This window comes from Geotrypetes seraphini, chromosome 7 (genome assembly GCF_902459505.1).
Source record: "Geotrypetes seraphini chromosome 7, aGeoSer1.1, whole genome shotgun sequence".
In the NCBI taxonomy this organism is placed as follows: domain Eukaryota; kingdom Metazoa; phylum Chordata; class Amphibia; order Gymnophiona; family Dermophiidae; genus Geotrypetes; species Geotrypetes seraphini.
The window spans coordinates 70,487,411-70,501,071 of NC_047090.1; the positions used below are offsets into that span (position 1 = coordinate 70,487,411).

Here is a 13,661-nt window from a genome sequence, read left to right on the forward strand (position 1 = left end):
AAAAAGACTGAAAAGTGTATATGTAGTCAACCCTTCCATTTAGCTTTAATAGCTGGCTTCTTAGTTTGCAGTAGACTCTCCACGCTGGGAAAACACCATGCTGTGAACGGGCTAGCTTGCCTTAAAGGTCCACCATTGGCACGAGCCACTTCTGGAAGAGCGACAGCAGTCCACTCTCACTCAACAAGAGCCTTGTTTTGCAATCAATCAGCTGCTCCAAGAGATAAGGGTTTTCTGCAAACTTCAATAAACTTCGCTGCATAAAGCAGTGACCTGTTTCTCTAAACTTCATTACAGCGTAGTTTATCAAAGTTGGCTGAAAACCCTTATCTCCTGAAGCAGCAGGTTTACAAACCCAACACTGACACAACACTTCCAAAACCAATTTGTTGCTATTGAACTACATGTTCCTCCTTGTTCACTGACAGAACAACTGCTGATGTACCTCAGGGCTCATCTATAGGCTGTACTGGCCATGGCAGAATGCAAACCTTCGAGTTCACATCCAGAGGCGGCTACTCTACTCCTTTCTACTCGTATTAGGCATCTTAATATCAATGACACCAAAAGACAAACTGAGCTCTTGAATAAAATCAAAAACAAATCATCTGCTAAAGATGATGATGAACATTTCTTTATCTTTATACGGTCAAACTGACTGCTAGACGAGATAGAAGTCATATATTACTTGCATTGTTATTGTTTACGGCATAAAAATGCTAAACATAAATGATGGTTTTAACTATGTCAGAATGTTTCATTCTTACTGATGCTTTACATTTAAGCAATAGTATATTTTTTTTACTCACTGTAGCCATATCAATTGAAGCTGTGGCTTCATCCATTATAAGGATGCTGCTCTTACGAACAAAAGCTCTGGCCAAGCAGAAGAGCTGCCTTTGTCCCACGCTGAAATTTTCTCCACCTTCTGTTACTATAGCATCTGTAAAAGTTGGGTTATATCATCTATCTGCTGTTATCATTTGGTTTATTTATGGTGTAAACTGCTTCACATTTTTAGGCAAGACAATCAAACAGAATACAAAAAAAATGAAATAGAGCCTGACAGGATTTCAGTTTTGGTGTTGAAACCCCAAATTGGTGTTCAGCCTTGTTTCAGCTTCAGCCAGTGCATTTTCATCTGAAACTGTGCTGTGCAGTCCCCCCACCCCCACCCCACCCCCACCCTCCCAGTTACAATCTCAAAATGGTTGCTGTGATTTTCAAGCGGCAGTCTCTTTGAGACTGCCCATGGAGGTTCCAGCAAACATTTTGACCAAGGACATAGCGTGGACAAGAGTGACTGAGGATCACTCCTGCCCTAGTTAGCCACTACACCACCAATGATACATGGGCCTTGGCGAGCCTAAGGGTAGATCCAGGAGGGGAGTTCCTTCTCTTTGTGGAAGGAAGGTTTCTTCTATTGTGGGGGGGGGGGGGGCACTCTATGGGTGTATCTGAGAGGGGGCTCTTAGGGGGAGGGAGTGGTGGCCATTTACAATTGGGGGCTAGGGTGGAGTCAATTTTGGCTTCCGCAACCTGCTCCACCTTCCTCCCCCCACCGGCACTGCTCTCCCCCTCCCTCTATGGCATCCCCCACCCACCCAAACACAATCCCTTACTCCGATCTGGCACAAGCACTGGCACCAATGCACAGGACATGCCGGTGCCGGTGCCCAAAGATCCTGCCTCTTGCCTGGGCTGGGCCTTGAGCATCTGCACATGCTCAAGGCCTTCTGGTTCTCGTTCTCTCTGAGATTTTCGGAGATCTCCAAGAATCTCGGCGAGAGCAGGAGCCAGAAGGCCTTGAGCATGCGCAGATGCTCAAGTCCCATCCCACGCAAGAGGCAGGATCTTCGGGCACCAGCACGTTCTGTGTGTTGGTGCTGGTGCCAGATCGGGGTAAGGGCATAAATACCTACATTTTAGGTACAATTTTTGCAGAATTTGTGCTGGTATTTTATAAAAAGACACACAGGAAACTCCACATCGGTGTCTAGGTGACTTGAATCTGGGAAATGGTAGCACTTTCTATGGGATCAATGACAGTGGGCAATGCTTTTAGATTACTGTTACTATTTCTTCCAGGAATTGTCCTACTGCGTGTAAAATACTTGAAGAGCCAACTGCTCTTCAACTGTTAATATATAATGCCTAGTAGGTTGTATTTTAAATCTCATGCGATTCACTCTAAGCTATTTAAATTAATATTGTCCATAAACAAGCTGCCAACATTTTCAGATTCCGTGGCCTTGTTAAGACATACCTAACCCTCCTGGCAATGCTTTGACCAAATTCTTCAGCTGTGCAATATCCAGTGCTTCCCATAGCGTGTCATCAGTACACTTGCATTCTGGATCCAAATTAAACCTTTATATAAAAAAAAAACCAATTAAACCAGTTCCATCTGTAACTTGAGAGGGGTATGACCTTAAATATGAAACATCCTGCTTGGTTTTCAGAAAGACACTGAGGCCTGGAGGGGCGTTCTATACAGAATCAGGCCTACACTAACCCCGATTCTGTAACTGATGTCCATGTTACAGAGGCCATTTACAAAACTGGGTAAGAGTAGATGCAGCCGATACACTTATTGCCGCAAGGGATCTCCCTTCCACAATAGGTATAGCGGCCGTCTTTTCCCCCCCCACCTTGACGATTGCCGGCAGGAGAGTGCCCAGACCCTTCTGCTGGAAGGACTTCCCTCCTCCATATCCCCTCCACGCTAACACACACACACACCCACACACCCGCGGATACCCCACTAACCTTTAATCATTGGCCGACCAGCCAGGTTTTGCTACCGTCTAGCCGGCAGGCCCGCCCCTTTCCAGCCCATCCCTGATAAGCCTAAGGCTTGATTGGCCCAGGATCCTAGAGCCTGGGCCAATCAGGCTTTAGGCATATCGGGGATGGGCAGGGATGGGCAGACCCGATAAGCCTAAGGCTTGATTGGCCCAGTCTCTAGGAGTATGGGCCAATCAGGGCATAGGTTTATCAGAGATGGGCCGGAAAAGGGTGGGCCCGCCTCATTTCAACAAGGCGGACTTGCCGGCTGGTAGCAAAACCCGTCCGGCCAATGATTAACAGTTAGTTGGGGGGGAGAGGTTAGGTGGGATCCAGAGGGGAGGCGTCCTCCAGCAGGAGGGCTTGGGCACCCTCCTGCCAGTGATAGTGTGGGTGGGTGGTCTTCCGGCAGGAAGGGTTGTGCACCCTCCTGCCGGCGATTGGGGGCATCCTCCGGCAGGAGAGGTTGGACACCCTCCTGCAGGCGATCGTTGGGGGGAGAGGGGGAGATCCTTATCGCGGCAGGGAGATCCTTTGCTGCGATAAGTATAGCGGTCACATCTACTTACAATGTAGGCCAGCATTTTGCTGGCCTATATTGTAAGCGTCTCCCGCTCTACTAGGGAGACGCGTAGGGCCACCTAGATTCGCCTAAGGCTACTGCCTACCCTTAGGAGATCTTAGGCGGTCTTGTGGTGCCTTCAATATAGGCGGCCTGCCTGGGGAGCATTTTTTTTTTTTTTTAAACATGCATCCCGATTGGCTGATTAGACAGTTGTAGGACACTACAGCTGCCTAAAATCGGGACGCACTTTGCAGAATCTGGGCCTGAAAGTTTATTTCAGAACTGGTTGGAGAGACTTTAATTGAAAGCTGATATTGTTGTTAGTCAACTGTGGGAATATATGCGGACCTAGTATTAGCTAGAGCAGGAGGTTCTAAACACAGTCTTTGGGACACATCTGAGCCAGGTTATGCACAAAGAATATACAGTACATGAGAGAGTTTTGCATGCATTGTCTCCACTGGCTTAGATGTGTCCCAATGACTGTAATGAGGGCCTCTGAACTACATGGTTCTTGTCCGTAGCAGCAAACACTTGTAAAGACCCTATTGATTAAGATTACTATAATATTACTCGTCTTTTGCAAAAACCAGTGCAACACAAAATGAATTTAAGCATTAAAGCAGAGGTCCTCAAACTCAACCAAAACCACCACTGACCTGTACAGCTCTCTGAAGGAATTTGTTAAAAAGTTGGACTAGTTTTGGTCAAAATTAGGTGAAGAACAAATTTAAAGAAATTGTCTGTGAAATGTCACCTCATCTGAAGGAAGAATGAAAAAAAAAAAAAAATGCTGTTGAGCAATTTTCTGCCATGCTCAAAAGCTACAGCTACAATTAAGAAAAAAAAAAGATTTATGGATTTTTTGCAATCTGAACCAATGCTGGACTTTGTCCTGAATTCATCGGAGGCAGATCCAGAGTTAATTTCTAAGTGGCAGTTGACAGTCTGCCAGCCCACAGTCATTTTGAACTGGAGATCACTGAACCAGGCTCAAGCAGCATAACAGAATTTGTGAAAAAAGATTGTTCCTAATTATCCTGTGTGTGAAGATTGAAAGGAAAATTTCTTCATTTTTTTGGCTCTACTTACCTGCGCAAACAGACTTTTACAACAATGAACAATGTGAAGTAAAAAATGGGGAACAGGCTAACTGCAAACAGTCTCCTCAGTCTGTTATTATTGTGCAAAACAAATTATGAAACACAATTTCCTAGGCTAGTAAACAATATTCAAAAAATTACTCAGGATTCACATTTATGAGTTTTGCAACTGTTAATAAGCCAAAATATAGAGAGATAAAAAAAATATATATATATCCTTGGAGAATCAAAATTAATATTTAAAATTACATCATAAGCCTAAAATACTTTGGCCTCCGGAGCTTTCTCTATCCATTTTGTGATCCTTTACACGAAAAAGGTTGGAGACTATAGGAAGTAAAGGACAGCAAATGTATTGGTGTATAGCATATTGCCCATAAAGGGAGCTACCTACCGAATAGAGCCACTGAATAAAATTGGATCTTGAAGAATAATAGAAAGTCTGGAACGGAGTGTGTGCAGCGGCAGTTTAGAAATGTCTATTCCATCAATGACAATTTTTCCTGTGAGAAAACACACACACATGCATGAGGTTATTTTTCTGATGGCTGTCATGTGACAAAATTAACTGGTTAATAATTTTGACCTGTTATCTTTAGCTGACTTTTCAGTTGACTCTATCTCTCTAGGTGCTCAGTTGAAAATTTGGCTAAATCAAGTTGTTCAGAATTTGATAAACTAATATTTAGTTAACAGTAGTCTATGGTTTTCAAGCTGCTGACAGTCATAGGCTGAATTAAGCTAGAATCAATGCCAGGCCATGACTGTGATCAGGCACTGAATATCCAATTACAGCGCCAGCTGAAGTTCACAGCATCCCAGCCAATATTGTAAGCAAGTAGTTTGGTGGACAAAGAGGTGTCTGAGCCATTCAGGGCCTTAAGCCCCTCCCCATGCATCCCATGATGCACCAAGAAGGGGAAGGCAAACCATTTTGCAGTGGCAGGCCTGAGGAGCAGGAGAGACTGGGCATCCCTCCTGCTGTCAACCAATTTCCAGGTACGGTGGGGTCTGGGTGATATGGGGGGGTTTGTGGGAATCCAGTGGCAGAAGGGAGTGGGCATCCCTCATGCCATTTTTTTTATAGGAAGGGGAGTGGGGGAGGGGAGGGGTCAGTTCGGGGGGGCCTTGCAGGGGTGGAGGGTCGGTGTGAGGGCATTCCTCTTGCTGATTTTGGCTGGTGGAGGTGGGTTTCTGTGTTGGCAGGAGGGAGTGGGCCTCCTTCCTGCCTCTATTCTGGTTCAGGGGTGGGTGGGTCATTGGGGGGGGCATCTTCGGTTGGCTGGCTAACTGATAATATTCATTGAGAGATAGCTGGCTATCTCCGCTGAATATCTGTGGTTAATCAGCATGCCATGAATATTCAAGCATTACCTAGCTAATTTTATTGGCCAAATTGGGATGTAAATAGCAGGACTCTCTTTGGTCACTATTAACCGGCCAGGGCTGAATATTGACTTAGCCAGTTAATAGCAGCCAAAACCCCCCAGATATTCAATGCCAGTCACCAGAAACATCCTGTAATTGAATATCTGGACTCATTGCTTACCACGGGACTAAGCCGGTTTGCCCCATGGTCTGGTATCAGTCCCTATAGATTTGAAACTAGCAAACAATGTGAAGTAATATTTATTGTTTGACATGATTTTAAAACACTGACCTTCAAATATATCTACCATTCTGAAGAAAGCTAAGGATAATGATGACTTTCCACTGCCAGTGCGTCCACAGATCCCAATCTGCAACAAAAAAGTGCTATAACAATGTCTTATAAACACATTCAAGCTTTACCTTCTTTTGCAAAATAAGTTCCCCTGATATTCAGTGGCAGTCAGCGTGTTTTTAAATGCTAATCGTTGCTGGCTAAGTATGCACTGAAATTCAGTGTTGGGCCGTGTCCAGGCATCTGCACTGAATATCAGTGCATAATCAGGGCCACATAGGAGTTATATGGCCCTGACTGAATATCGGACGAATCACATAGCTTTTTAAAATTATTATTTTTATAAAAAATAAGAGCCCTGGAGCCCCAATGGCCCGATCTCCCTCCCCCTGTTCACAGCCCCTCTTTCCCTCCCCCCCCACCAGGGGGAAAAGCTATTCCTCCCTCGAGGGCCCCTGCCCCCCTAGCTGTCCAGATAGGCCCACTCTCCTCCTGGACTACCTGGTGGTCCAATGGGCAGGAACGCAGCACCCTCACTTCTGCCATTGTGGTGTCTTTGGAAAATGGCTGAAGTGACCTCGCCCAGCAGCTCACGGTACTACACAAGTCCTGAGCCATATGGGCAGTGTGAATACTTCCCAATTACCATCCAGCATGGGAATACTTCCCACATTATCATCTAGAAATATCTGATTCTATCCCTGTACTTTTATGATAAAGATGTTATTTTCCCTTTGCAAAAATGCAGTTGTAAATTGGACCCATTTCCTTCTTATCTTTTCAGGGATACTCCTTTACAAGCTATTATATGGCTGACTTCATTATTAAATCATTTTCTTGAAAATGGTTACTTTACGTTGAGTATGGATAAAGTTACCATACGTCCCGTTTTGAACGGGACAGTCCATTTTTCAGATCCCCTGTCCCGTTGTCCCCACTCACAGCTTCGGGACGCCGAAATGTCCCGTTTTCAGAGAAGGCGTCCCGAAGCTGTGAGTAGGGATAAAGGGACAGGGGATCGCAGCCTGAATTCGGGCCCCACTGACCCTCCTATCTCTCCCTCTCTTGCGAACCCTGCCAACCCTCCCAGCGAGATGACCGAGCAGCAAATCTCCCTCCAATAGGGTTGGCAGCCGCAGCATGCTAAATAGGCTGCATCGCGGCTTTCTCCTGCCGGTGAAGCATCACTGATGATGTCATCGGTGACGCGGCAGAGGGACTCACTGGCAGGAGAAAGCCGTGGAGAAAAGTGGTCTGCCTCGGGTGCTCCAAGGCCTGGTGCCATGACCTTCGGGCAGCAGCAGTGTTTACAATTCGCTGCTGTTGCCGGCTTCAGGCCTTCCTCTCTGCCGGGTCCTGCCTACTTCTTATTTTCATGAAGACAGGACCCGACAGAGAGGAAGGCCTGAAGCCGGCAACAGCAGTGAATTGTAAATGCTGCTGCTGCCTGATGAAGTTCAGGACACCAGGCCATGGGTGACAAGAGGAAAGGGAGCAGAGGGGGAGAGAATTGGGGAGAGTGTTGAAGGAAGATGAGGGAGGGAATGAAAGGAGATGCCAGGGCTTGGAGGGAAGGAGGAAGGTATGCCAGATCAAGGGAAAAAGAAGGGGGAAAGGAAGGAGGAGATGTCAGAGCATGGAGGGGAAGGGAGAGATGGAAAAAAATTGAAAGCAGAAAGATGTCAGGGAATCAGGGAAGGGATGATGCCAGACCATGGGGTGGGAAGGAAAGAAAGAAGAGAGAGATGCCAGAGTATAGGGGAGGGGGTGGTGACAGAGAGAGAAAAATGGAGAGGTGACAGAGCTGAAATCAATCGTATACAAAGGAGAATAGGGGCACAGGATAGATAGTTTATGGAAGGAGCATAGAAAGAGGGAAGATGCCAAATGGAAGAGAGAGAGAGGGCGAACACTGGATGGAAAGAGCAGAGAGGGCAGTGAATGGAAGGGGCGAGAAAGAGGGTGAACAGTAGATGGAAGGGGTAGAGAGAGTGAGACAGACACTGAATGGAAGTGTGGGGGAGAGGAGGGACAGCTGCTGAATGGAAGTGTGACGGATAGGGGGAGCAGACGCTGGAAGGAAGTGGGGAGGAGAAAGAAAAAAGGGCACATGCAGCATTGAATGAACAGGATAGAGTTAGTTACAAGAAAGGGTGAGGGAAAGAGGTGGCAAGCTATAGGTAGACACAGTGAAAGAGGGAAATTGAGGACTGAATAGTAAAAAAGAATTTAGACAAGGCAGAAAATAAATTGAGAAGGAAGACCAGGGAAGAACAGGAGGAAGTTAGCGGAGAGATAGATGCCAGAGCAGGGGGAAGGAGAGGAGACAGATACCAGACCTGGGAGGAGGAAAAGAGGAAGAAGACAGATACTAGATCTGAGGGGAAAAAAGGAGGAGAGAGATATGCTAAAATCTGCTAGGAGGGCGAAAGTAAAGAAGGAGAGAAAGAGGCAGAGAAAGGGGAGGGGTTTGTAAGCACATTAGAAAGACTACAGAGAAAAAGGCTTGGACGAAAGGGAAAAGACAGGAAGCAGATGCAGGACTATGGGAGGTTCAGACAGAGGGGGAGAGAGAGGGAGACCTGGAACAAAGATAGAAAGGAGAACTGACACTGGATCTGGGGAGGATAACAGAGAGAAGAGAGAGAGAGATCTGGACCCAAAGGGGATAGGGCTGGATTGTGAAAGAAATGTTGGATGTAAAAGAAAGAAAGATTGGATGCACAGTCAGAAGGAAGTGCAACCAGAGACTCATGAAATCACCAGACAAGAAAGGTAGGAAAAATAATTTTATTATCAATTTAGTGATCAAAATGTGTCTGTTTTGAGAAATTTATATCTGCTGTCTCTGTTTTGCACTATACAGTATTTGTCTATTTTTCTATAGTTACTGAGGTGACATTGCATATTTTAAAGTAATCTGCCTTGACATCTTTGAAAAAACCCTGAAACTCTTAAATGATAATTAACATTTTCTCCGCGTACAGTGTGCTTTGTGGTTTGTTTTTTTTATATTTTATGTTTTACCATTATGAATTAATAAGATATTGTGTGTACATGAAAATAAATAGAATAACTTGGGGCGTGGCTAAGGTGGGACTGGGGGTGGGGCTGAATATTAATAGATGTCCCGTTTTGATGAAAAAATAAATGGTCTTATTAAGTATAGGGAACATAACTTTGACACCGTTATTGAAAAGCGCCGATCTGGACCCTATAGTTCCCTCTCATTATTGTCCGATCGTAAGTATACCCCTTTTGACAAAAATGATGGAGTCAACTATTTCTAGTCAACTTTGCAACTACTTGGAGAAATTTTCTATTTTGTTACCATTTCAACATGGGTTTAGACCAGGGTTCTCAAAGTCCCTCCTTGAGGGCCGCAATCCAGTCGGGTTTTCAGGATTTCCCCAATGAATATGCATGAGATCTATGTGCATGCACTGCTTTCAATGCATATTTATTGGGGAAATCCTGAAAACCCGAATGGATTGCGGCCCTCAAGAAGGGACTTTGAGATCCCTGGTATAGACCAAACTTTAGTACGGAGACTCTCCTATTATCGTTAATCTCATAGATTCAAAATTTACAGATACAAAATAAATGTGCGGTATTGTTGCAGTTTGATTTGTTGGCTGCGTTTGATGTCGTTCATCACTACATCCTGATACGTATGTTATCAGATATTAGTTTAAACTAAGTTGTATTGAATTGGTTTAGTAAATTCCTCTCATTGCGATCTTATGAGGTATATTTGGAGGGTGAGACTTCCTCCACTTGGAAATCTAGCTGTGGAGTGCCACAGGGCTCTCTGCTGTCACCAATCTTGTTTAATGTAGCTATGACTTCTCTGAAAAATTTTTGCCTTTCATCAGCAGAGACTATATATACCTATGCAGATGATATTTTCATTTTATTAGATCTTAACAACCTGGTCCCTAGTATAGACTGCTGCATTTCTAAACTTCAACTGTGGGCTTTGTCTATTCAAAGGAAACTGAACGCTGCCAAAACCAAATTGCTTTGCATTGGGCCAGAATTAGAAAACCTCTGTTACATTAAAAACAGGTATCACATTACATATAGATTTTTCATCTAGAGTCCTGGGTGTCATCTTGGACTCATCACTTACATTTCATGAACAGATAAATTCCTTGCCCAAAATTGATTTTTTAGTCTGCGCATGTTGAGGAAGGTCAGATCACTATTTCATCAAGAAAATTTCTCAGTATTGGTACAATCCACTGTGCTTTCTCAGCTAGATTATTGTAACTCATTTTATCTGGGCATTAAGCAGAGCAGTCTAAAACGACTTCAGTTAATACAGAATACTGCAGCTAAGCTTATTTTTGGGAAACAAAAGTATGATCATGTTTTCCCTTTGTTGATAAAGCTTCACTGGTTCCCAGTTCGCTTTAGGATCCAGTTTAAATGCGCATGCATAATCTTCAAGCTTCTCTATGGAATATTTGATCCATATGTCCCCTTATGTTGGAATATCCTTAGACTTTGCTATTTGAGAAACACACAAATATATGTTAGCCTTCCCTTCCTTTAAGGTAATTAAATCTGCTGGGAAGCTCAGTCGCTCTTTTGTTTTCAAGTTTGTAGAGATCTGGAATGAACTTCCTCACTCCATTAGGCTTTTAGGCCTGCTGCAATTATTTCGTAAATTCCTGAAAACTTTGTTGTTCTTGCAATTTTTAAATAGTTTAACTACAGTCTCAACGAAATGATAATATTATAGTTATTTTTCTTATGCTTTTCTTATGTACTTTAGTTTTTAATTAGTTCTTCCTTCTCCTATGTTTTCTGCTATGTACTCTAGTCTTAAATATATGTGAACTGAGTCGAGCTCCACTGGGAGATGACCCAATATATAAACCAAAGATTAGATTAGATTAGATTAATCACTGCAAATTGACCAAAATCTTTTGAGTAAGGTTGTTCACCCATTTTCTAGGACACCAGAGGTATATACTTCCACACTTGATCTTCTCATTCTATTGAGGCAGACATTACCTATTGTTACTCACCCCAGGGCAAGTTGATAGGGTGTGTGGAGCATCAAATGAACCAGCACATGAGTTTTGCTCTTACCAACATCAACACATCTCTTCCCAAGAAAAACAGAATTTCAGCATTTGGGTCTAAAGGTTGCAGGTGCTTGACTAAGTGAGTGCATTGCTTGCCATCTCTGGTGTGGGAATTCAATCCTGGCGATCATGTATCTGATTACCATAGCAATTCCACTTATGGCCTTTACAGAGGAGGTAATAAACCAAACATCTCTATTATTAATTCATATTGAGCAATGGACAAAGAGGGCAAAACTAAAACTGAATCCAGAAAAATCAAAAATTTTTCTGGCTAGCCCTTCAGATACCATAAAGGAAAAAGAACTACATTTGAATGGTCAAACTTTTTCAATTTCTGCTTCTATTAAAATTCTGGGCATCATATTGGACCGACAACTAACTTTGGAGGATCATACAGATCTACTAGTAAAAAAAATGTTACACAACTTTGTGGAAACTTCGGACGATTAAAATTTTTTTGATAGGGCATCATTTAGATTACTGGTACAATCATCCATTTTGTTTATACTGGATTATTGTAATATAATATATCTGGGATCTAACAAAAAACTTCAAAAGAGATTAAGATTTATACAGAATACGGCGATTCATCTAATTTTTGGGTTGAAAAAATATGACCATGTTTCCTCATTTTACAGACAGTTACACTGGTTGCCTATTGAAGCCAGAATATTGTTTAAGTTTGGTTGCACCTGTTTTAAAGTATTGTTTGGTATGGCTCCTAATTACTTGTCTTTATGCTTTGAGCGACACAAACCTAATAGGAAAACTCGAGGGCAACGTTTGTTTACTTTTCCAACTATTAAGCCCTGTCGATACAAGAGATTTTTTTGATAAATTGCTCAGTTTTCAGGCAGGTAAAATGGATCAATGGCTAAGAACCATTAATTCTCAAGCTCATTCATATATGTCCTTCAGGAAATTACTAAAAACTGATCTGACCCACTTCCACGCGAGTGCCTTCCCTCCCTTGTACCTACTTAGGGCCAGATACACAAAGCTCCCATACCACAGTAAAAAATACCGTGGTGGGAGCAATTTTTCTTTTACCAGAGATACTCAGCACGATAGCATGCAAATTATATGCATTTTATTTGTGTGGAGAATCATAGGTAAAAGAGGGGAGGAACTGTGCCTGGGGCTCGCTCCTTCTCCTGCCTGCCCTGTCAAATAAAAGCAGCCCCTACTCTCCCTGCCTGAGAGTAAAAATGACTGGGGCAGGGGAATCCTCCATCATCTGAGCCGGTAGGACTCCCCAAAGCGGCAGCAGCTTTTGGGGAAGTCCTGCCGGCTTAGCTGATTGGGGATTCCCCTTCCCCGATCAGCTCAACCAGCAGGCAGGTAGAAATTGCATTTTTCCTTTTTTAATGGGTGCAGCTCACACAGCTGCTCCCATTAAAAAAATAACAAAGTTACATGAGCCCAAAACTGGGCCCCCCTGTCACTCCCCCTCCCCCCACTCTGTGATCACCCTGCCCATCCCACCACGCCAAACCAAAATCCTGGTGGTCTAGTGGGCTGGGTTGGGTCAGATGCTCCTCCCAGGACCCTCCACCCCCCACCCCCGGTACCTTTTGTCAAAAATCAGGCAAGAGGGATTCCACTCACTCCTGTCTTGAAGTGCTGCCTCTGGGAGGAGTCTAAGGTCCTGAATGGCTCAGGTACCTAAGGCCTCTCCCCTGTGCCTCTTCAAAATGGTGGGATGTACCGGGGAGGGGGCCTGAGACTCTGATTGGCCCAGGTTGTTTCCAATCAGAGGCCTTTCCCTGGTGCATCGTGAGGGGAAGGCCCACCATTTTGAAGAGGTGGGCCAGCTGGCCAGAGGGAGTAGACATCCTTCCAGCCAGCCATCTGAAAGTAAGGTAAGGGGGAGAGAGCGGGGGTCGTCAGAGGCACAAGGGGGAGGAAGTGTTGTGTGGTGGCGGAAGAGCATGGGCATCTCTCCTGCTACTGAGGGGGGTTGGAGGGTGTTGGTTGGCGGCAGATTTGGCATCTCTCCCACTGCTGGGGGGTGTTGGGCATTTTGTTGGTTGGCGGCGGGAGAGATTGGGCATCTCTCCTGCTATTGGGTGGAGGATTACTTGAGGCTCAATATTTTGCCATTGGGTTTTTCGTTTTTACCTTTATTCTGTGCATGTGCCCATCACTATCACCAGCGATGGGCACATGCAAATTTAGCTAATCTTCGCTACTCTCCGTGAATCTCATTTGCATGATCGTTTTTTGGAGAGTGACTTGCTTTTTTAAAATCACTACTATAACGGCTGCGATAGCGAACCATCGGTTATTAATGCGATTTTTAGAGAACCTAGGCCAAAGTTGGCACTTGGATGTCCAAGTGCCGATAATCAAAACAAATTTTCTGGACATTCAACAGCACTTCTAAGCTTCTGTACGTCCAGAGCTCAAAGGGGTGTTTCCAACAATGGCCAACCCAGATCCCA

General features: G+C 44.3%; 1 protein-coding gene across 1 annotated transcript in view; it reads right to left on the bottom strand.

Moving 5' to 3' along the window:
* ABCC9 (ATP binding cassette subfamily C member 9) overlaps positions 1–13,661 on the bottom strand; it is a 343,621-nt gene that overhangs the window by 17,383 nt on the left and 312,577 nt on the right. Inside the window, 4 exon segments of the mRNA XM_033952235.1 lie at positions 810–943; positions 2,267–2,370; positions 4,850–4,958; positions 6,116–6,194. Coding sequence (XP_033808126.1) covers positions 810–943; positions 2,267–2,370; positions 4,850–4,958; positions 6,116–6,194 — 426 coding nt within the window.